The sequence below is a fragment of the Natator depressus genome, chromosome 9 (genome assembly GCF_965152275.1).
Source record: "Natator depressus isolate rNatDep1 chromosome 9, rNatDep2.hap1, whole genome shotgun sequence".
In the NCBI taxonomy this organism is placed as follows: Eukaryota; Metazoa; Chordata; order Testudines; family Cheloniidae; genus Natator; species Natator depressus.
This window is the reverse complement of record NC_134242.1, coordinates 26,940,039-26,962,481: the sequence shown is the minus strand read 5'-3', so window position 1 is coordinate 26,962,481 and position 22,443 is coordinate 26,940,039. Positions and strand designations below refer to the sequence as shown.

General features: G+C 39.7%; 2 protein-coding genes across 2 annotated transcripts in view; one reads left to right on the top strand and one right to left on the bottom strand.

The window, feature by feature from the left end:
- The window catches only part of MED12L (mediator complex subunit 12L), a 328,770-nt gene that overhangs the window by 169,381 nt on the left and 136,946 nt on the right, over nucleotides 1-22,443 (top strand). The window lies entirely within an intron of this gene.
- GPR87 (G protein-coupled receptor 87) lies at nucleotides 325-6,690 on the bottom strand. Its single transcript, XM_074963765.1, has 2 exons — nucleotides 6,657-6,690; nucleotides 325-1,361 (listed from the first exon to the last, which is right to left on the bottom strand). Exons 1-2 carry the CDS (start codon nucleotides 6,688-6,690, stop codon nucleotides 325-327), a joined length of 1,071 nt encoding a protein of 356 aa, XP_074819866.1.

Below are 22,443 nucleotides of genomic sequence, written 5' to 3'. Positions count from 1 at the left end.
TGTCAGTAATTTAAGGTATATAAATGCTGTTGCTTAAATTGCTGCTGCTTTCTGGTGGCCTAAAGAACTTCTACCTGGTGAATATTGGAGAGTCTGCTATCCTGGTCTTTTAGTGTAATTTTTTTTTTAAATTAAGGATAGCTATTAGAAAGTTGAAGTGAATAAGAAGTAAACAGCTGGTCATTACTAAATTAATATGCATATTCAGATTTTGTTCGGCTAAATGTATGTCAAGCACACAGATAATCAAAAGAGTTATTTTATTATTTACATGCTTTACAAATATATTCTTGCAAATGAACAAAAGTCTCTGTGAGGATAACCTCACACATCCGTGTATTCATGATATATGCGCACTTCTGATCTTCTGATGCTTTGAAGTGACCTGATACTTTCACTTCTGGTTCGCATATTTGATTTCTTGAACAGCCTTCGTGAAAACGATCTACACATGAAAAAGTAGATGATTGGATCCAGACATACATTACATGCAGACAGGAAAAGTGTCATTTCCTTGCAGTAGTACAGAATTTTATGTGCTGAATCATCTAAAAGTTTATCTATGTGGCTAAAAGTAAAGGGTATTCTACACAAATGATATGGGAGAAAGCATGTGAAAAATACAGCTACAACAACTCTTATGCTTTGGTTGTGTTTTCGTTTTCTGCTTGATGAGCTAATAAATTGTTTGCTTGATTTGTATATGTACCTGGATATAGCAATGTAACAACCTATTAGTACTATAAGCACTGCTACAAACATACAGGTATTGATATAAATGACTGCTTCATGCCATTTTACTCCCAAGGGAGTCTTAAGTTTTATGCAATCATCTATATTTTTCCTTGTTGGATATTCATTGGTAAGAATCAAATTTGGTAAGGCTAGAAAAGCCATAACAACCCAAACACATGCAGACAAAATCTTGGTGAAAGTAATACTGTACATTCTGGAATCCCCAAATGGCTTTACCACTTTCAGATACCGGTCAATGCTAATGAGTCCAAGAAACACAATTGTAGTATACATGTTTGCATAAAACAAAACTGTGGAATATCGGCATAGAAAAAAGTTGAAGTGCCATGGTCCCAGTCTTGAGTCTTGAATTATTTTAAATGGAAATGTCAGTGTCATTAGGAGGTCTGCAACCACAATGTTTTTGAGGTAAAAGATAAAACTTGTTTTGTTTCTGATGTGGAAGAAAATCCATACCGCTAGACCATTCAGTAAGATGCTTGCCAGGAATATGATGAGGTAAAGCACTGGCAAAACAATGGTTGTAAATTCATTTTGAGTGGAGTTCCCAAGTAGACCTGTTGTGGAATTAGTTGAAATAATGTCGTCTTGGCCCAGATGATAATCTATAGGAATGATGGAAAGAAATAATGTAAGTGTGTTTTGACAGTTGTACAAATGATTGTAGCAGCTGTTCTCCAAGGCTTGTCATGTTGTTGTCTTCAGCTGAGCCCAAATGATTCTCAGATTAACCAGTTTAGAAAACCTGAACTTCTTTAATACAATATCCTTTATTATATATTTTAAAATAAAAGCATATAGCACTTGTTAGGCACAATAAATCAGAATACTGTAGGCATTGGTTGTTCCATGCTGCTGGAACATAAAGACAGTTCTGAAATTTAATTGATAGAAAAAACCTATGAATATGGCTAAAACTGATCATACATTTTGACTTTCTCCTTTGATTGGTAACTATAATACTTACTTCAGTCTTTAAAGCATGTTACAAAAATTGCTACATCTCAGTTACCGCATTATGGGGTAGGGATCCCACACATCCCCAATAATAATCCTACATTTACAGGTGAAGAAACGGAGGCAGAAAGGTTAAGGAAGCTGCTCAGAAGAAGGAGGTCTGCTGAGCTTGGCACAGTGTGCCTCACTGTCTTGTGAGGTTGGGGGCAGGTGGAGCTCTGAAAGATCAGCTTCTAGCCATGCTATCCATTTTATCAAGAATACACTGTTCCATGCTTGAAAAAGCAGTAGTGTGAGGGCTTGGTGCTACAGCCCTGGCCATATGGAGGTGTGATATGTATTTCTATGCACTGAGCAGTTGAGGCTGGCACACCTGCCACACAAGCATGGGTTGTACTGTGTCAAGGTTCCTCCCCCACTCTGAACTCTAGGGTACAGATGTGGGGACCTGCATGAAAACCTCCTAAGCTTACTTTTACCAGCTTAGGTTAAAACTTCTCCAAGGTACAAATTAATTTTATCCTTTGTCCTTGGAATAACCACTGCCATCACCAAACTCTAACTGGGTTTACTGGGAAACGTAGTTTGGACACGCCTTTCCCCCCCAAATCCTCCCAACCCTTGCACCCCACTTCCTGGGAAAGATTTTGTAAAAATCCTCACCAATTTGCATAGGTGACCACAGACCCAAACCCCTGGATCTGAGAACAATGAAAAAGCATTCAGTTTTCTTACAAGAAGACTTTTAATAGAAATAGAAGTAAATAGGAGTAAAGGAATCACCCCTGTAAAATCAGGATGGTAGATACCTTACAGGGTAATTAGATTGAAAACATAGAGAATCCTTCTAGGCAAAACCTTAAGTTACAAAAAAGACACACAGACAGAAATAGTCATTCTATTCAGCACAATCCTTTTCTCAGCCATTTAAAGAAATCATAATCTAACACATACCTAGCTAGATTACTTACTAAAAGTTCTAAGACTCCATTCCTGTTCTATCCCCGGCAAAGCAGCATACCGACAGACACAGACCCTTTGTTTCTCTCCCTCCTCCCAGCTTTTGAAAGTATCTTGTCTCCTCATTGGTCATTTTGGTCAGGTGCCAGCGAGGTTACCTTTAGCTTCTTAACCCTTTACAGGTGAGAGGAGTTTTCCTCTGGCCAGGAGGGATTTTAAAGGGGTTTACCCTTCCCTTTATATTTATGACATACTGTCACAATGGCATTGGAACAATTTTTATAGTGGAGTGCTAAAAGCCATTGAACAAAACTGTATATGATGGAAACCACTTCAAGCCAGGGGGTGCTGCTGCACCCCCAGCACCCCTAGTTCCAGCACCCCTGTAGTGTCCATGATTTTTCTCCTTTGCATCCTGCAAGGGCTTGTAGGATCGAGTCCTAAGAGATTTGCCTGGGCCACTAAGGATACCGGTGTGAGGTGCTGAAATTGGAATGGGGGGGGGGCGTCTCTCTTCCCTGTCAAGTGCTCCCATTTTGCTTCTCATTGGTGTACTACTTTTATTTATTTTTAATAGCAGGCCAAATGAAATGTACTGAAAGCATCATGGTTTAAACAAATCTATTTTGTATAAACTAAATGCATGGAGGAATTTCTCAAGACAACTTGCCTGATACTTCAAGCTTTCATCCCTTGCAGCTGAGCTACTACAGCAAATGGTTTTTGTGATAGCTTAGGAAAACTTCTTTCATTGCCCTATTGCCAAAATCTCAGGAGAGTTCTCATATAAGAAGTATAGTAATTGAACTTCTGTTACTCTTTGTCAAGGTTCCTCCCCCACTCTGAACTCTAGGGTACAGATGTGGGGACCTGCATGAAAAACCTCCTAAGCTTATCTTTACCAGCTTAGGTCAAAACTTCCCCAAGGTACAAAATATTCCACCCTTTTGTCCTTGGATTGGCCGCTACCACCACCAAACAAATACTGGTTACTGGGGAAGAGCTGTTTGGACACGTCTTTCCCCCCAAAATACTTCCCAAAACCTTGCACCCCACTTCCTGGACAAGGTTTGGTAAAGAGCCTCACCAATTTGCCTAGGTGACTACAGACCCAAACCCTGGGATCTGAGAACAATGAAAAAGTATTCAGTTTTCTTACAAAAAGACTTTTAATAAAAATAGAAGTAAATAGAAATAAAAAAAAATCCCCCCGGTAAAGTCAGGATGGTAGATACCTTACAGGGTAATTAGAGTCAAAACATAGAGAACCCCTCTAGGCAAAAACCTTAAGTTACAAAAAAGATACACAGACAGAAATAGTTATTCTATTCAGCACAATTCTTTTCTCAGCCATTTAAAGAAATCATAATCTAACACGTACTTAGCTAGATTACTTACTAAAAGTTCTAAGGCTTCATTCCTGGTCTATCTCCGGCAAAGACAAAATATAGACAGACACACATACCCCCTTTGTTTCTCTCCCTCCTCCCAGCTTTTGAAAGTATCTTGTCTCCTCATTGGTCATTTTGGTCAGGTGCCAGCGAGGTTACCTTTAGCTTCTTAACCCTTTACAGGTGAGAGGAGATTTCCTCTGGCCAGGAGGGATTTTAAAGGGGTTTACCCTTCCCTTTATATTTATGACACTCTTAGGATAATTTCTGAAGAAAATGTGCATTTGCAATCACTTCATTAAATTCTGCTGTAAAGTAAAAAGAAGCAGGATGTACACATGCATATGAAACTTTTTTTTATATATATAACTTTGCGTTGGCGTTTGTAGCTAAGAAATCTATGGTGGTCGTTATTAAACCACAGTGTACTGTTACATTTAAAGATACGTTCCCAGCTCAAAATTCCTGCTAAGGTGAGTTTATTTGTCTCTTCAATTAATTTTTTGTGGGGTAACTGAGTACCCTGAGGCATGAAATGGGGAATAAACGGTGTGCTGTCTTTCAGGTTGAAAATATCTTTCTGTGCTTTGAATAGAACATGCTTTGTGTTGGGTCTCTTGGAAGAGAGAGGATAGTCTCTGCCTGAGCAGTAATGTGCTAGGATTTAAGCCTGAATGGAAGAATACACTGACATCGCATGATCCTTTTGGGTACTTCAGTTGCACAGGAGAGCCAGTCTCTTCCGTGCTGCACCCATGTCTTGCATGGCTCAGCTAGGACAGTGCGAGAATGGGTGGTTTCTGTTGGCACAAGATTTACATTAGATGTGCAAGGCCGTAGAATTTGTGGGTGGAATGATGGCTTGGCACCCATATAAAAGGCCTTGTGATCTACTAGGGAAATAAACAAGATATTTGGGTGGAATCACCCAGCTAACAGGTTTGTTCTCAGCTGCAAGGACTTTCTGCCTGCAGATATAGATGTGGTATCTTGTTTAATGAAATTGTGACCTGTTTTTGCTATTATATTCTAATCAAACACTTCTGCATAGCACTTTAAATCTCCAAAATACTGTACTAGCATTTGTTAATCAAAACAGTACTCCTGTCAGACTGATTAGGGGCATTATTATTTCCATTTAACTGATGGAAAGAGATTGAGATACAGAAGGTACAATTCTTTATTGTACTCACTGGCTCAGAGGCCATAAATGCAGTGGAGTCAATCACCGGGAAATTCTTCTGTTGTAAAAGGAGTAAGGTCCATAAGTGTAGCACAGTGGGCACACCAGGACTGCCATCCTCATAAAAAATAAGTCAGACCATCTCTCTGCTCTGGCTGTTCCTGGCTGCTGGAATAGTCCATAGGGCCATAGACAGCGAGACACAGGCCAAAGCAGCCCTCTGGAGGTCAAAGCAGCCGCTTGCCAGCGTCTGAATAGAGTGGCTTTATGCCACTTCCGTTGCTTACCTGCATCTGCTCTGAGCAGAACTAGAAATGAGTCAAGAGGAGTTAAGTGCCTGAGGCCGTGCACAGATGAAGTGGCAAAGTGCAGTCCCTTCACCTATCTGTGCCTATTATTTTGACCAACAACAGGACATTTTAAAGAATTGTAATGCTGCTTTTCAATTAAAAGGTGGAAGGAAAATTAAGTATTTGTAGGGATAGTACTGTACATTTATGACCTAACATACTTTTTTTGTGAGAATAATAAATAGATTGTACAGTATTCTGAGCAAGAACATAAATGAATGGCAGATAGCCCATAAGGAAAAGTGGCAAATCTAATAGACTTTTTTTGAGCATTTAGCAAATTAATTAAGGTGGACTCTAACTGTACAGAGGAATATTTAATATCAATCTATTAAAATTAATAATTATGGACCAGGTCACGTTAAGTTACTGATTGACCTTAGCTCCCTTTGACTCCAAGGAGAGCTGAGTGCTCAGCATCTCACAGGATTAGGTCCTCTGTTTTACAGTGCGGATATCATGGCTTATGTAGGTGTGTAAAGATTTAGTTGACGCAACCTGTGCAAGTGCAGTATAATCCGAATTTATCTGTTATACTTACCAATACACTGGGAGTGCACTGTTGATCTTAATTTTAGGTTCTCTTTTGGCTCTTTGTCGTAGCAGAACATTGTCTTTTATTTAAAATGATTTATTCACCCAGAATTGGGAAGGTGAGAATTCTGTTTGGCCCTTATTAAATTGCTAAATATGAAACTCAGTTTACTTAAATTCACAAAGCACAAAATTATAGTAGTGGATTTTAATGTTTGGCATATAAATATTTGTGATCCGACATCTAACATCAATTCTGTAATTGTTAATAATTTATCTAAATGTTTTTCTTTTAAAAAATAATGGCAAATAATATTGTTTAAAATTGCCTCTACCTTGAACTTCTGTGGTGTTTTGAATCAGATTGGAAATCCATTGAGGAAATGTCTGGCAATATTTTGATAGTCTTTTTTTAAAGGACTTATTTTTTAAAAATATTGCTCTTGATAGTAACTATTTCCAAATAGGGAACACTATAAACGTTTCTCAGTTAACTCCAAATTTCGAGAATTCTTTCAAATTTACCTGATATTTTTCCATATGACAAGTTGAACCCCATTATTTTTGTTGCTGTTGATTTTCAACTGAAATACTTTTCAGGAGACACAGGGTTCATGGGCCTTGGACTTAGCCGGGGCTGTACCAGCTTTAACTTCTGAAAAATATAGGAAATAAAAAATAATTAAAAATAAGCAGAAGTTTTTGCACAACAGCAGCATCTTCCAGCATTTGAGAAACAAAACTGATCAGGGAACACAGACAGCTGGTTGTCTGAACAGTGGTTCTATTCTTCCACTTAAGTATTCCCTAATTCTTTACTCCTGTGTTGTCTCACTACACCTAAGCATCTTTTAAAGTATTGAACATCAGCATGGATTGGTGAACAGACATATGCTAATATTAAAACATAACTGCCTCACTTTGCTCAGTCTGTTGTCCTAACTACTGAAATGCCCTTGGTTGATACTTCAACAATTGTTTTCCTTCCTTATGAGCTGCGCTTGCAATGGACAGCTTCTGCCTTGATGAAGAACCTTGGCTTTATGCTCATCCCTTGTTGGATGAACACATGCTTAAGTTTGTTCTCAGTTCTGGAATTTCTGGTGGCCAGTTTGGGCTGTTGCTCTTGTCACTGGATCCTCTAGTGCAGTGGGTCTTAACTTGGGGTACACGTATCCCTTGGGGGTGCAAGATGCCCTTTCTGGGGGTGCGAGACATGCCAGGTTTTTTTAGAAGGTAAATAATCGAAAACATAAATTAAGCACAGGCACGTAAGTACAACTACTTTGTTTCATCAAATCTATGTATTTATTAACATTATACATTTTTTAATGATTACTGTAATATACAAATAAAAAATATATCTAGGTTTAAAGAACTGACCTACTTCAATGATTTTTGATAAGCGGTGCGAGAACATATTTTGAGAACCAAAGGAGTGCAGGCTGCAGTAAAGGTTAAGAACCACTGCTCTAATGGCTTTCTGTCTTGACATATTAAACCTTTATATGCCCTCTATGGATAAACGGCAAGGTATAAGAGAATGTAGCCGAGTAAAATACTGTCTATATCTTGTGCTATGAAGAAAAATATGAAGAAAAATGTATGTTAAGTGCAATAACTTTTATTTTTCAAATTAAAAAATTTAATACACAGCCACAGTATACATCCATGGTGTTTTTATTTATTTATTTATATATATATAGTGTGTGTGTGTGTGTGTGTGTGTCTGTGAGATATCATTTGCTCTCAACTTAATATATGGAGTGTGGTGTGTGTTTTATCTTTTTTTGCTGGAAATTTTAATATTTTTTGCTCACTTCCTTGTGGTTTGTGTGGTGTGTTTCTATTGTGTAGCCTGTTGGGAGGTCAGCTTGAAGAGAGAGCAAGAAAATCGGGCCTGAAGGGACTCTGAATGAAAGAGTGAGACACTACAATGGCAATATTATATTGCTTTGACACTGAACATAATGTGTATCAAAGTTTAATTATCAGAAATTTTCTTCCCTGTTGATTTATAAAATAACTTTGCGAATTGCTGATGTTTGTTATAGGAAGTAACTGTAATAGATTCTCCACTTCTGGCTCTCCAAGCTTTTTTATGTATGTTTGTTAGGAAAAAACACAGCAAGGCAGACCATTTCTCAGCGCTAAGCAGTGACACCTTTAATGGCTCTGCTTCTCAGAAGTTGAAAGGAACTCCAAAGCACAGAACTTACGTATGTTGAAGGCCAAAACAGTGTTGAACTAAGTTTTACGAGCTTGTCACCCCTTTATCAGGGACTGACAATTAACATATTTAAGATGCCATGGTAATAAAGCATGTCACTTTTTTCCCTACTGCTACGTTTTAAGTACAAATGAAACTCCAGTCCAAACATTTAAAACTTTATTTTAATTTTTGTTTCTTAGTATCTGGTATTGAGGTCTATTTTGGGACATTAAATGAAAAGAGATGGGGAATGTAGATGACAACTTGATATCTCTCAGGCATAGGAAAAAACGTTACTGGCTTATATCACTATCAGTTGTAATCGTATAAATCTAGCTACATCATCCATGGTCCAGCAGACACTGGGATTGAAATATGGTGAACCGTATTATATTTTATACATTCTCAGTGGTATTGTCTAGCCACCTTTCTTCTGAGCTTCTGTTAATCCACGTAAGCCCTTTTTCTTGGTGCCCCAAAGGCACTCTACTTTGCTAGGACCTGATAGCATAATAGCATAGGAAGTCTCTCAAGGGTCAAACTCGCTGGATGTCAGGTCTACAATGATACAACTGCAGTGTGGCAGGCACTCTGGATACAGTTTTGGTTTGAAAGGAATCTCTCGGTTAAAGACAAATTTATGCCTCTTCCCTTGTCTGATGGACAGTTCGCTGAGGGGGATTCCTTGACTAATTCCTTAAGGACCTAGCAGCAAGTAATAACTCTATATGCTTACCACATAGGAAGGTTCTGCCTAGTGGCTTTAATTCAACATAACAAATGGATATTTATCTTTTTATAAACCAAGGAGAATAGGGGATCATCTTTAAGATGCAAGGATCACAGTCTCACACTTACAGGAAATCCTAAATAACTTCTATCATAATGGATTCTACCTGGACAACCATTATTCCTATCATTCCAGGGAGTTATTTACAACCCATAGGTCTCCAACAGGTTTACCTGCATTTACTGATGACTCTCTAGCACCAACAATTCCTCCTGCACTCCCTCAGCAACCTACATCTCCAATGTCTCTCAGTCTCCTTTGGCCTCTCATTGACTTCCTGATTTCATTGCAGTTGTAGCAAGTCACCTCTGGAAACAGGGTTGCAGTCATGGCCTATCCCCACAAGTGGCTAGTGTGTGGTAATTCTTTTCAGGTGACAAAAATGACAGAATCCCAACTCTTACATCTGTTCAGACTTGGGGTTTTATAAGTGAATCCCAAAGAGAGTTTGTTAATTCTTGCCCAGAACATCAATCATATGAGGGGTTCTCTGTAATACAATCCTCAAGGAGAGCTTCTCCAGCTGCACAGAGCATGGCGAAAGTGAAGTCAGCCAGGGAATTCCAAGTCCTGTAGCACTGTTTGTCAGAGAATGTAGCTGCTCAGGCCTTACTGTACCTTCTCTTGAAATAGTACCTTGGGCTTTCTTCTGGTTCTGGACCCTATAATTGCTTCTCCTACAAGTCAGCCAGGAACAAACCTCAGAGAATCAATAAATATCCCTCTCCTGTTTAAAACTTTCTTATTCCTTTTGTCTAAATGTCTTTGATTTTAAAACAGTTATAGGAAGTGCCGAAATATGGACAGGAAGCAATAACAACAACAAAATTAACAACGACAACAACAAACACTTCACAGAAGTGCAAGTCTTGACTGTTTCACCACCTCTCTGATAAAACGCTGTCTTCTGGGAGCTCCAGGGCTTCAATCTGTTAAAGGGAACTCCTCTATCTGATGAGCTTCACTATGATTATTTCTATTGTGATGGCACCTAGAGGCTCCAGTCAAGATCCCATTGAGCTAGGAGCTGTACAGTTGCATAACAAAAAGATCATGCCTTCCACAAAGACCTTATGAATTTAATGGAGTTTTTTGGGTAATGATTATCCGTCTAGTTAGGGAAGCACATGTTTTGAGGTAGTACAGTTGTGAGGAACTTATTCTACTTAGAGTTAAGGCTCCATATAGATGTTCTGAAGAGAAGGCATCTTTGCCTTCTGTGAAATTCTGTCAGGTCAACAAGTTAGTCAGGAGAGACAACTTATGTGTAATGAGGTATCTCAGTAGGAGGGTGGGGTTGATGAATGAGAACTGTAAGCTTATCTTTGAGAATTAGGGATCACCAAATGAAATTAATAGGCAGCAGGTTTAAAACAAACAAAAGGAAGTATTTCATCAGTCAACACACCATCAACCTGTGGAACTCTTTGCCAGAGGATGTTGCTAAGGCCAATACTATAACAGGATTCAAAAAAGTACTAGATAAGTTTATGGAGGCTAGGTCTATCCATGGCTATTAGCCAGGATGGGCAGGAATGGTGTCCCTAGCCTCTGTTTGCCAGAAGCTACTAATGTAGTGCCAATCTTTAAAAAAGGGAAGGAGGAGGATCCTGGGAACTACAGGCCAGTCAGCCTCACCTCAGTCCCCGGAAAAATCATGGAGCAGGTCCTCAAGGAATCAATCCTGAAGCACTTACACGAGAGGAAAGTGATCAGGAACAGTCAGCATGGATTCACCAAGGGTAGGTCATGCCTCACTAATCTAATCGCCTTCTATGGTGAGATTACTGATTCTGTGGATGAAGGGAAAGCAGTGGATGTATTGTTTCTTGACTTTAGCAAAGCTTTTGACACGGTCTCCCACAGTATTCTTGTCAGCAAGTTAAAGAAGTATGGGCTGGATGAATGCACTATAAGGTGGGTAGAAAGTTGGCTAGATTGTCGGGCTCAACGGGTAGTGATCAGTGGCTCCATGTCTAGTTGGAAGCCGGTGTCAAGTGGAGTGCCCCAACGGTTGGTCCTGGGGCTGGTTTTGTTCAATATCTTCATAAGTGATCTGGAGGATGGTATGGATTGCACTCTCAGCAAATTTGCGGATGATACTAAACTGGGAGGAGTGGTAGATACGCTGGAGGGCAGGGATAGGATACAGAGGGACCTAGACAAATTGGAGGATTGGGCCAAAAGAAACCTGATGAGGTTCAATAAGGATAAGTGCAGGGTCCTGCACTTAGGACGGAAGAACCCAATGCACCGCTACAGACTAGGGACCGAATGGCTAGGCAGCAGTTCTGCGGAAAAGGACCTAGGGGTGACAGTGGACGAGAAGCTGGATATGAGTCAGCAGTGTGCCCTTGTTGCCAAGAAGGCCAATGGCATTTTGGGATGTATAAGTAGGGGCATAGCGAGCAGATCGAGGGACGTGATCGTTCCCCTCTATTCGACATTGGTGAGGCCTCATCTGGAGTACTGTGTCCAGTTTTGGGCCCTACGCTACAAGAAGGATGTGGATAAATTGGAGAGAGTCCAGCGAAGGGCAACAAAAATGATTAGGGGTCTGGAACACATGACTTATGAAGAGAGGCTGAGGGAACTGGGATTGTTTAGTCTGCAGAAGAGAAGAATGAGGGGGGATTTGATAGCTGCTTTCAACTACCTGAGAGGTGGTTCCAGAGAGGATGGTTCTAGACTACTGTCAGTGGTAGAAGAGGACAGGACAAGGAGTAATGGTCTCAAGTTGCAGTGGGGGAGATTTAGGTTGGATATTAGGAAAAACTTTTTTTCACTAGGAGGGTGGTGAAACACTGGAATGCGTTACCTAGGGAGGTGGTAGAATCTCCTTCCTTGGAAGTTTTTAAGGTCAGGCTTGACAAAGCCCTGGCTGGGATGATTTGATTGGGGATTGGTCCTGCTTTGAGCAGGGGGTTGGACTAGATGACCTCCTGAGGCCCCTTCCAACCCTGATATTCTATGATTCTATGAATTGGCGACAGGGGACGGATCACTTGGTTATTACCTGTTCTGTTCGTTCCCTCTGGGGAACCTGGCATTGGCCACTGTCAGAAGACAGGATACTGGGCTACGTGGACCTTTGGTCTGACCCAGTATGGCTGTTTTTATGTTCTTACCCTAGTATACTTCTGGACTTCTTTGCTTTAAAGCAGCCCATTTTCACAGGAAATGTCATCCTGCTCATGGTGTGAGAAGAAATGTAATATTCCCAGGAGAATTCACACTCTTCCACATATTGTTTCACCCTTAGATTTGGAAATGAAAAGGGGACAGATCTTGATGGAATGCTACAAGGTCTCATTTAGATGGTGACTGACTTTGTCCGCTCTTGAAACAGACCCTTTTCCTTCCATGTAAATGGTATTTCTGTGCTGGACGAGGTTGGTCTCCACCTTCTTACAGTTATTTATTGCCAGTTACCTCAGCTTGAGTGAAAGTTTTTTTTTTTCTCTAGCCCAATTTCATTCCATGCAAGTGTGTCATACCTCCATCTTATACATATCTGTACATCTATAGTAAAAATCCTGCTATTCCATGGGTCCTTCATGCCTATTCAGCTGTGACTCTAAGGGTTCAGTAGAACCTGCACCTTTACTCAGCTGGACCTTAATTCACAATTTTTAGCATTTTTGTGGTTTGTCTCTGGTTGGTTGGGTGTGTGTGTGTGTTTAGTGTCAGTAAAAATAAAAGGTTGGCACTTGCAATAAATGTAGGTTAAGTACATATTGTTGCATAGATGGGGCAATCTTTTACTACCAATGTTGATAAACTAGTTTATGTGCATGATTGATATAACCTCATATGAGAATTTAAATAATAGGTTACAAGACATTACACAGGGAGATATAGGATGAGTCAATAGTGTTTCTAATTACTACAGCTTTGAGTTCCCTGACCTGTTTTGGAAACGTTGCGCAGGGAAGAGTTTTAGAAAATATGTGGGGGGGGGGGAAACATAAGAATGGCCATACTGGGTCAGACCAAAGGTCCATCCAGCCCAGTATCCTGTCTACCCACAGTGACCAATGCCAGGTGCCCCAGAGGGAGTGAACCTAACTGGTAATAATCAAGTGATCTCTCTCCTGCCATCCATCTCCACCCTCTGACAAACAGAGGCTAAGGACACCATTCCTTACCCATCCCGGCTAATATCCATTAATGGACTTAACCTCCATGAATTTATCTAGCTCTCTTTTAAACCCTGTTATAGTCCTGGCCTTCACAACCTCCTCAGGCAAGGAGTTCCACAGGTTGATTGTGCGCTGTGCGAAGAACTTTCTTTTATTTGTTTTAAACCTGCTGCCCATTAATTCATTTGGTGGCCTCTAATTCTTATATTATGAGAACAAGTAAACAACTTTTCTTTATTCACTTTCTCCACACCACTCATGATTTTATATTCCTCTATCATATCCCCCCTTAGTCTCCTCTTTTCCAAGCTGAAAAGTCTTAGCCTCTTTAATCTCTCCTCATATGGGACCCGTTCCGAACCCCTTATCATTTTAATTGCTCGTCTCTGAACATTTTCTAATGCCAGTATGTCTTTTTTGAGATGAGGAATGAGGTGAGGAATCTGCATCTGTAAATCTCATTGCTCTTTTCCTGATCTTTAATTCACTACTTTTCTATTTTATCTTACAACTTTTGTTTTCCCTGGACAATATTGCATATGTTAGGTCATAAGTCTAATATCTGTTTAACACTTTTTAAAATGTGAAACTTGTGTATTACAGTATAACTTTGATACATTGCATTTGCCAATTACTCCAGTCATCACCATTCACATTGGCTAATAGTTGAATTAAGTGTTTAAACAGTGGAAAAAAGAGAATATTAAATTTATCATTGGTTGGCTGTGTGCTTGTTCATTTTGTTACCTAACAGAACCAATTCTTTACAAGCTAATTTTAAAAGAATACAGTTTAGGTTGCAATGTAATACAGTATTTTTGTGCACATTACTTTTACAAGCACCCTTGTCCCACTCCACCACTGGAGTAAGCCCCAATGCTTCCTTTGTTTCCTTCTTCCCATCCCATCCCTGTGCCTTTCTCTATGCTGCCCCTTGTGCTTGGAATGGCCTATCCAATCCATGAATCAGGCCAGTCTACCCACCCCTCCGCTGCTCAGGTCCTTCCTAATACATTTGTTCCATGTTGTCTGTAAGAAATCTTAATTTGTCATTTTAGGGGAACAAACAAACAATCTTTAATGGGACTCTTGGGATGTTCATGCAACATAACTGAGTAACCATATGACCTTATTTCTGTAATCCTTGCACTTCCTCACCCCTAATTGCTACTGTTAGTTACTTTTACTAGCTGTGTAATGTCCAAAATGGATGATCAGAGACCATGCCTTTGTATTTTTATTGTTAAGAGATAAGCACACTTTTGAGAGCTGTAGAAATTACAGTAAAAAAATCAATTACTCCATTCAAATACAAGTTAAGTATAGCATACACATTGTATGACATGTTACCAGGTAATGTTTGTAGCTATCATTTGTTAAGAGGTCAAGAAAAGTTGAATGCCTATGTTTCAGGGCAAACGTTTGCACCTGGGAAACTAAGAGACTCATGGGGAAGGATTTGTGGAGGGCTTTGTTTATAAAAGTGAAGTTTGTGATTGAGAAAGATGCTAGATGGACAGTCCCAAAGATGAAAGTCTTTTTATCTAGGAAACAATGCAGCCTGGACAAGCTACACTGTGAGCTTCTCCTGGTACCACAGCTTTGTGCCTCAACTCAGACCTGGAGAACAGTTCAATGTACCTGTCTGTGCAATACTTGGTGCTTTTGCTGAGACTTCCATAGGAGGTGTTAGTTATCTCTGCCCTGAGCCATCAAATCATCACTCAATATTTCCTAGTGTTAGAAACCCAGAGCCAGTGAGAAGAGGTGGCTGTTGAGATGGGGTTGAAGAGAGTCAGGAAAGCTGTTCTGTGATGAGGCCAGTTTGTGAGGAAGTTCTATTGCTCTCTGGTTGAGTGATAGTGTGGTGTTGGAGGAGTTTAAGAAGAGATGAGGTGAGGGTTGAGGGGAAATCCAAGTAGGGACTAGGAGACCAAACAGGGTATTTTGTACTGAACACAGAAATGCACAAGAAGTTTTCTGCGATGGGAAAACGCTTTCTATTTCTCGGTATAACTAAGGAGACTACCATTACATTCTAATGAAACTGCAGTTCAGAGAGATAATAAAGGAAATAAATACACCCTGGGTCAGATTCTCTTATCCTTTTGCACTACAGATTGGCTGGAAATTTGCAGCATCCTTCCAGCTAAGAATCCTCCCTGGTATGCTAGTATTCTCACCTGGCATAGAGTCAATGTAGCCAGCCTTTATACATCTCTTTCTCAGCCTGTTGTAAGGGGCATTCTATGGGGTATGAAGGGCCATTGATAGGGTGCTATTGCTCTCCAGTTATTCTCAGCTGATGGACAGCCCCTTGAGGACTGATACCAGCTTTCCTAGATTAAAGCAACCTCTCCAGGCACTTGTAGCCCATAGCATAGCTGGTTTAGACTCAGCCTGAGAATGAAGGAGTTGTAACTGGATGTCTTATGGCCCTCAGCTCTACTGGGGCCTATAGAGACTGCATGCAGTGAAGAGTTTGGGCCTAAAGTGCCTACTTTACTATTATTAAGCACCTACTATCTAACAGGCCTAAGCCAGGGCTACAGTAGGAGTGCTTTGACCATACAGCTATACCAGGGTTCTGTGCCGTAAAGAGGCATTCTGTGGCTTGGGTCCGGGATACCTAGAAGACTGCCTAAAGCTTTAGAATGAAGATCTTGATCAACAACTATGCTCCTCTGGCACAATGGAACTCAACAATAAGGGTAAAGCTCGTATGTGTGGGAGACAGAGCTTTCCCAGGGGCTGGTCCAAGATTCAGGAACCTCATTCCACAAGAACTAAGGACCATCATAAACCACACCTTTCACTCCAACTGCAAGATTCATTTCTTTGACCTGCCTTCTCTAACATAAATACAGAGCAACATGTATATTTAACAAAAAATGAACTCTCCCCCCAAAATACCCTACCAAACCAAGGCGTTCCACTGTGTGTGTTTCTTCTCTTGCGGATGGAATGAGAGAACAAATGCATGAGATGTTCAGCATTGCTTAATGCACTATTGTAAGGCACTCAGATACTACAGTGATGAGTGCAGTATCACAACATACATAGACTGGATTAATATAATAGAATCATAGAATATCAGGGTTGGAAGGGACCTCAGGAGGTCATCTAATCCAACCCCCTGCTCAAAGCAGGACCAATCCCCAATTTTTGCCCCAGATCCCTAAATGGCCTCCTCAAGGATTGAACTCTCAACCCCGGGTTTAGCAGGCCAGTGCTCAAACTACTGAGCTATCCTGGCAAAGTGCTTCTACTATGGACATACCTTATACTGGCAAAACTGTACTTTTGCTGGTTTAACTTATTCCAGGTCCACCGAATGAAATAAGCTATTAGAAGTGAGCACTCTTATACCAATATAATTGCATTGACACTGTGGCTTTTACTGGCTTAGCTATGTCAACAAAAAATCTCACCGACAAAGCTATGCTGACAAACTGTTCTTGTTAGACCTGTTCTTAGTGTCAAATTATGCGCTCATCTATGCTGGTTTAAATTCAGAGTAACTTCGTTGACTCTAGATTTACACTCATAACTGAGTAAAATTTGGCTCTTTCTATATAACACTGCTCAAGCCCATTGTGGACAACGGCATGAATAAGACTTACTACAGAACAAGAAAAAGATAATACTGTATGCAAGTTTAATTTCAGAGCTGGCAATAGGTACTGTTATAGACCAGGAAGTTGTAGGAGGCAAAAAAGGGTTTAGAATCAAGACACCTACGTCCCTGAAAGTGACATGAGGATAGAGGCTTTTGGAAGGTATATTTTTATTACTTAGTAGCTTTTTTATTTTGAGTGTACTGATTTGAAGAAAGCAGTGCTGGAACCAGGTGCAGAGAATGTTTTAGGTAAGTTCTATGTAGAATTGTAAAATAAGTCCAGTGTTTCTAAGTATAAAATCTGCATGCCAGCTTCACAAAGCTTGCATAAAATACTGTACCTCAAATTCTCATCTTTACTGTTAATACTGCCAGAACTTGCATAGTATAGTGTTTTGCATGGGCAGACAAAAGAATTGTGCTATTTTACATGAATGATTTTTTTTTTCTTTCAACCTAGTACTGAGTTCAGCATGCCTGGAGGTATATCCAGCAACATGCATGTACAAAGGTATATGTCCTCAGGGTGTATGACTATTTTCCCAGATTAAATTTTATGTTCAGTGGAACCAATTTTATTTTAAAGCTATGTTCATAACAGCTCTGCCGTCACTAAGCCATAGTTTTTTTCAAACCTCAAATTTACTCCTGTGAAATTTCAGTTTTTTCTTTGTGTAATATCAGTGATTTAGTAAGAGCTTATTTGAACCCCTCGGTGGCTGAAGGCACCACTTCTTGATTTACAGGCCTTTCTGCAGGTCAGTTGGGGGAATGGAGTAATGTTTGCTAGTTACATGTGTTTTCAAGTCCTGTTTCCTCAACTCCTCTTTCTGCTCTCTTCTCTCATTATTGACTAATATACTTCAAAATGTTCTAATTCAGATGTTAACTTTGACTTTCCATATTGATTTGTTTGCTGCTGTAGTTTCTTACCTACTGATTTCTGCTAGGGCTCAATTAATGAGTTTTTCCAGGATATCTTTTTATTCTCTTTCCTCTTGATCTGTTGCTCATTAGAAGTTGACTAAACATTTTCTTTCAGGAGCACATTATATTCTGTGCAGTAGCTGTGTGTAGTCCAACAAAGCTGTGTTTTTATAACCACTGATTGAATACTTTTTGGTGATTTTATCCTTCTCCTGGAATATGCGTAACAGCTTGACAATGATGTTGATGAAATATTTTCAGTGCTTTGTTATGCTGGTGATAACATATCCATATTTAATGGTCAAGCCGAGGATGATATATACAAAAAAGGGCAAAACTACAAGAGATGCAATGCTAAACACATCTCTCTTAGGCTTCGTTTGCAATAAGAAATGGATTCAAGAGGGCCACCTACAGGCATGGCCTGCTTTTCCATTATGTAATTGACAGATGTTTTTTCCTGTGAAGGACAGAGGAGTGCCGTTGAATGGTGGCAGACTTTGTGATGGCCCATTCTTCCTGAATCTGTCAGCCTCTTATTAGGTCATGGGTATGCTTTCATTCCTGTGGTGGCCTGAGCACAGAGAAGAAAATCTGGGTAATACCCTCTCCCCTCTTTCTGTCTGTAGTCACTTCTACAGATATATGGAGGCACTGCTGCAGCCTCACAAAGTGGCCTTCTTAGAACCCATGTTGAGAATCTCTGTCATAAAGGATGCAACTTTCATACTTTAATATACTTGACCTTTTCAACAAATGTGATCTATCAGTCTTCTGTTTTCCTCAGCAAAATCTTGGCTTCTGGCTCTTAGAACTCTTTCACCATTCATTTCTTACTGATTAACTTGTCTCCTTGAATCCTCCTCCTGCCTTGTTTCCTCTCTCATCCTTTTCTTCTCCCTCATCATTAACCCCTCTCTCTCTCATTTAACACCTTCACCATAGCTTTGATTTGTATTCAAAGGGGGAAGGAAAAAGACCCTTTTTGACAGTGTGTCTGTCTGTCTTAGGGTTTTATCCCAGGCTCCATCACATTAGTAACGCATTCAGTTTTCTTGTCTTGGAACCCCTCCTTTCATCCCTGTGTTTGGGTAACCCCAGCTTTTCTCATGGCTTCAACAACCACCTTTATGCGGATGATTCCCAAGTAAACTTCATCACCTCTGACCTCTTACTTTGTTCAGTTTTACACCTGCTTTTCTTTCTGGCGGCTTTTGGATGTTCTGCCACCAACTTAATGGCTAAAGTTGAACTCCTTTTGCCATCCCCTTCCTACCCCAATCTTTTCCTCTCTCCCTTTCTTCTTCATCACTGTTGGTATTTCATTATCCTCCCCATTACCCAGGCTTGATCTTCTTTGTTCCTCTCTCTTGTCTTCTCTCACCATATCTAGTCTGTTGGCAAATCAAACGAGTTTTAAATCCACCCTTTCCTCTCCATCTCGTCTGCTAAAATTCTTGACCATGGCCTTGGACATCTTCCTCCTCCTCCTCAAACCTTGCTGCCTTTGATCTATCCTAAACATGACTGAAAGAATAAGCTACCGCTTTTGGTGCTTGGACCATGTAATTTGGCCATTTGAATTCCTTTTATTAGCTTCCCCTTGCTCTCTGCATCAAGTACAAATTTCTAGTTCTTCCCGGCAAGGCTCTTTACACCTTCACTTTTCATAAATCTCTGTATGGTCATTTCATCCTCTTCACTTTGACCAAGCCTTTCTCTTAACCACTCCACGTCCTCCTCCATGCTGCTCCTTAGCCAGGAGCAATCTCCTATCAAGCAACCTCGCTCTCATCAGGCAGATACTTCTTTAAAAGACACATAATCTGTATTGCATTTAAGTGATTATCTTCCAAAGTTATTCTAAAATAATAATAATTATGTATCAGATAGCTTAAATCATTATTTAGGTTGGAGAACTGAGCACTTGAAAGTTAGGAAATACTAGATTTATGGTTGCACGGGCAACCATAATTTTGGCTCCTTGTGCATCCATCCCGTGCACTGAATTTGGCAGGGATCCTGTGGAAAAAATAGTATATGATCATGTAATTAAAATTATATTATAATGTATATGTACAAGGGGGATGAGTTGACATTTCATGGCAACCTTAATACTGACATTTCCTAACTTTCAAGTGCTTGACTTTACAACTTAAATTTACTTTGAAATCGTTTTTTGTGTACTGTTTCCTAAGATTTTATTTAAAAAGGGAAAAGCAAATTCTGGAGATTTGAAATAGTTTATATTGCAACCAAATCTGAATGGAATTTCATGGGACAAAGAAAATATACTTCTGGAACTCAAAAGGTTTGCCCTTGTTGTATTTCAAAGGCTTGTTGTGGGGAGCGGGGAGGAGGGGCTAGAGTATCTTAAGGAAAGGTTGCAAGAATATTTTATGATGGAGAGCTCTTGACAACTAAAATATAGGAGTCTCTGTCTTCACTATCAGCACTTGGACTTCTATTCCATTTAACCCAGTTGCATTCTGAGGAAACAAGGTGTTTGAAGATGACATGGAGGACTCTAGAGAGGCACTTCACGTCCTTTCTTTGTGGTGGTATGGAAACATCATTAGCAACACTTCTTCAATATAAAATATTTTACAATATTAAATTAACATAGCACACATTGTTAGACCATAAATTTGACACTACAAAGTCTCCATTACTGCTCTCCTGGCTGATTTCACCTACTGTTTATTTTGGTCAGCCAAATAAATTTAAATGTAGAAATTACTTAACATGGATCTCTCTTCACAAAAAGAGATTAAAAGACCTTGGGATGTCCAATGAGAGGAAGGAAATGCCTCCATTCCAGTTAATCAGGTAGTTTTACTAAGGCATTTTTTGGGGAGCTATAGAGTCCACTTGCCCTTCTCTGCAGGTAGTATGACCAGATGCTTGTATGCAAGACATCAGATGCTTATATTTAGAACAAAACAAAATCTCAGATTAAACACATCTGACATGCCTGCTGCCCCATTCTGATGCCTTCTGCTGGTCTTGGCTCCCTGTGCAGTTTAAAGGAATGCGGGGCTCAGCGTTGCATCGTCTTCTGAGTGACTTTTCAATTCAGTTGCTCATGTAGTAGCAATGCAGTCTAGGCTGTTCCAAAATCCAAAGTGCCTGAGGACCTCTGGCGCTTGGAACAGCTCAGACTTGATTGCGTGCTAGTGCATGAATGGTTGCAGTTAGGGAGTGGGGGACTAGGAATGATATTGCAAAGTTGTAATGTGAAAGGAAACTGGAAAAAGAGGAGGAGAAGGAAGGGAGACAAAAAAGGCCATGGGAGGTGCAGGAAGTGCAACACCTGTGACAATCCATCAATTTGTTTTTTACCACACCTCTACGACAAAAAGTTGCCTTCTGTTTCTAAAACCCATTCACACAGTCCAACCTCTGTCCTGCCTCCCGCCATCTCATCTCCTCCACTTGCAGATTCCTTTAGCCTTTTATCCCCTCTTACTCTTTATGGGACCCAAGCCACATCCTCAAATCCACATGGGACAAGTATCCCCTCTCAAACAGATCAGTCTCCTCTTCTCCTAAACCACCTAGGGCAGTATCCCTGGCATCAGAGTTAGAAATGAGAGGAGTGGTAGGAAATCTAATTTACAAGTAAATAAAAAAAAATGAATTAAAGGCTTTTGTGAGGTGACTGATTTCTCACTGAAAGGGTAAAATGATGCCAGGAAACACTTGATTTCAATCCTAATTTCAGAGAGGTGCTGGCCTGGGTTTCCATATGATCAGACTGATACAATTTCTTGTGAACACTGACTATATATGTTGTTTGATGACCATTTGTAGTAAGAGTCCAAGTAGACATTGTTTTAAAGCAAGCGGCAAAACCTCTAAATACCACTTGATTTAAAAACAAAACAAAACCCCTTTTCCTAACAAAAGGAAACATGTAAAGCAGGAAGAAGTTATAGACTACTGTAGTACATTTGACACAGTACACAACACACATTCATTTTTAACAATATAGAAATTATAGTCTCACTGTTACTTTTGAGTCCTTGGTATCTGACAATAATCATTCAAGTGTAGTATAATCATTAAGCGATATAGGTTTTTTTGGAAGTGTCATAGTTTGATAAATATGTTTTGCCTCCTGAACTTAGAGACTTATCAGAAGTACAGCTCATACAGTTGCTAAGTTGTTTAATAGCTATGTGGTTCTTCCAAGTGACTCTTAAACCTAACAAGTTTTAACATGATTTCAGAAGATTATGAAGGAAGAGAACCCTTATTCTTTATAGTATAATTAACAGAAGTCAAATATATTTTTCCCTTTTTGAAAGAGGCAAAAAGAGTTGAACATAAACCTTTTCTAACTAATTTGGAAATTTATGGCGTTTATTTTCAATATCAGCTACTCTGCCTTTAAGAAACAGCACTTCAGTGAGACTTTGAGCTCCTGCCCTTACATAAATATTGTAAGGGAAACAAATAGAAAAAATATTAATCTTTTTAACTTTTGGGTATAGAAAATACAATGTGTTTTCATAACATTTTGAATGGATTGAAGATTAGTAAAATGTCATTACTGGGCACGACTTCAATGCTTTACATTAATGTGATGTCTAATTTATGATTCTAAGCACTTTTAACCA

Bases quoted from the DNA above. Each gene is read 5' to 3' on its own strand.
- GPR87 (XM_074963765.1), bottom strand. From the start codon at position 6,690: ATGGGGTTCAACTTGTCATATGGAAAAATATCAG. The intron at 1,362-6,656 runs GTAAATTTGAAA...TCATTCCTATAG, and splicing joins GTCATATGGAAAAATATCAG to ATTATCATCTGGGCCAAGAC.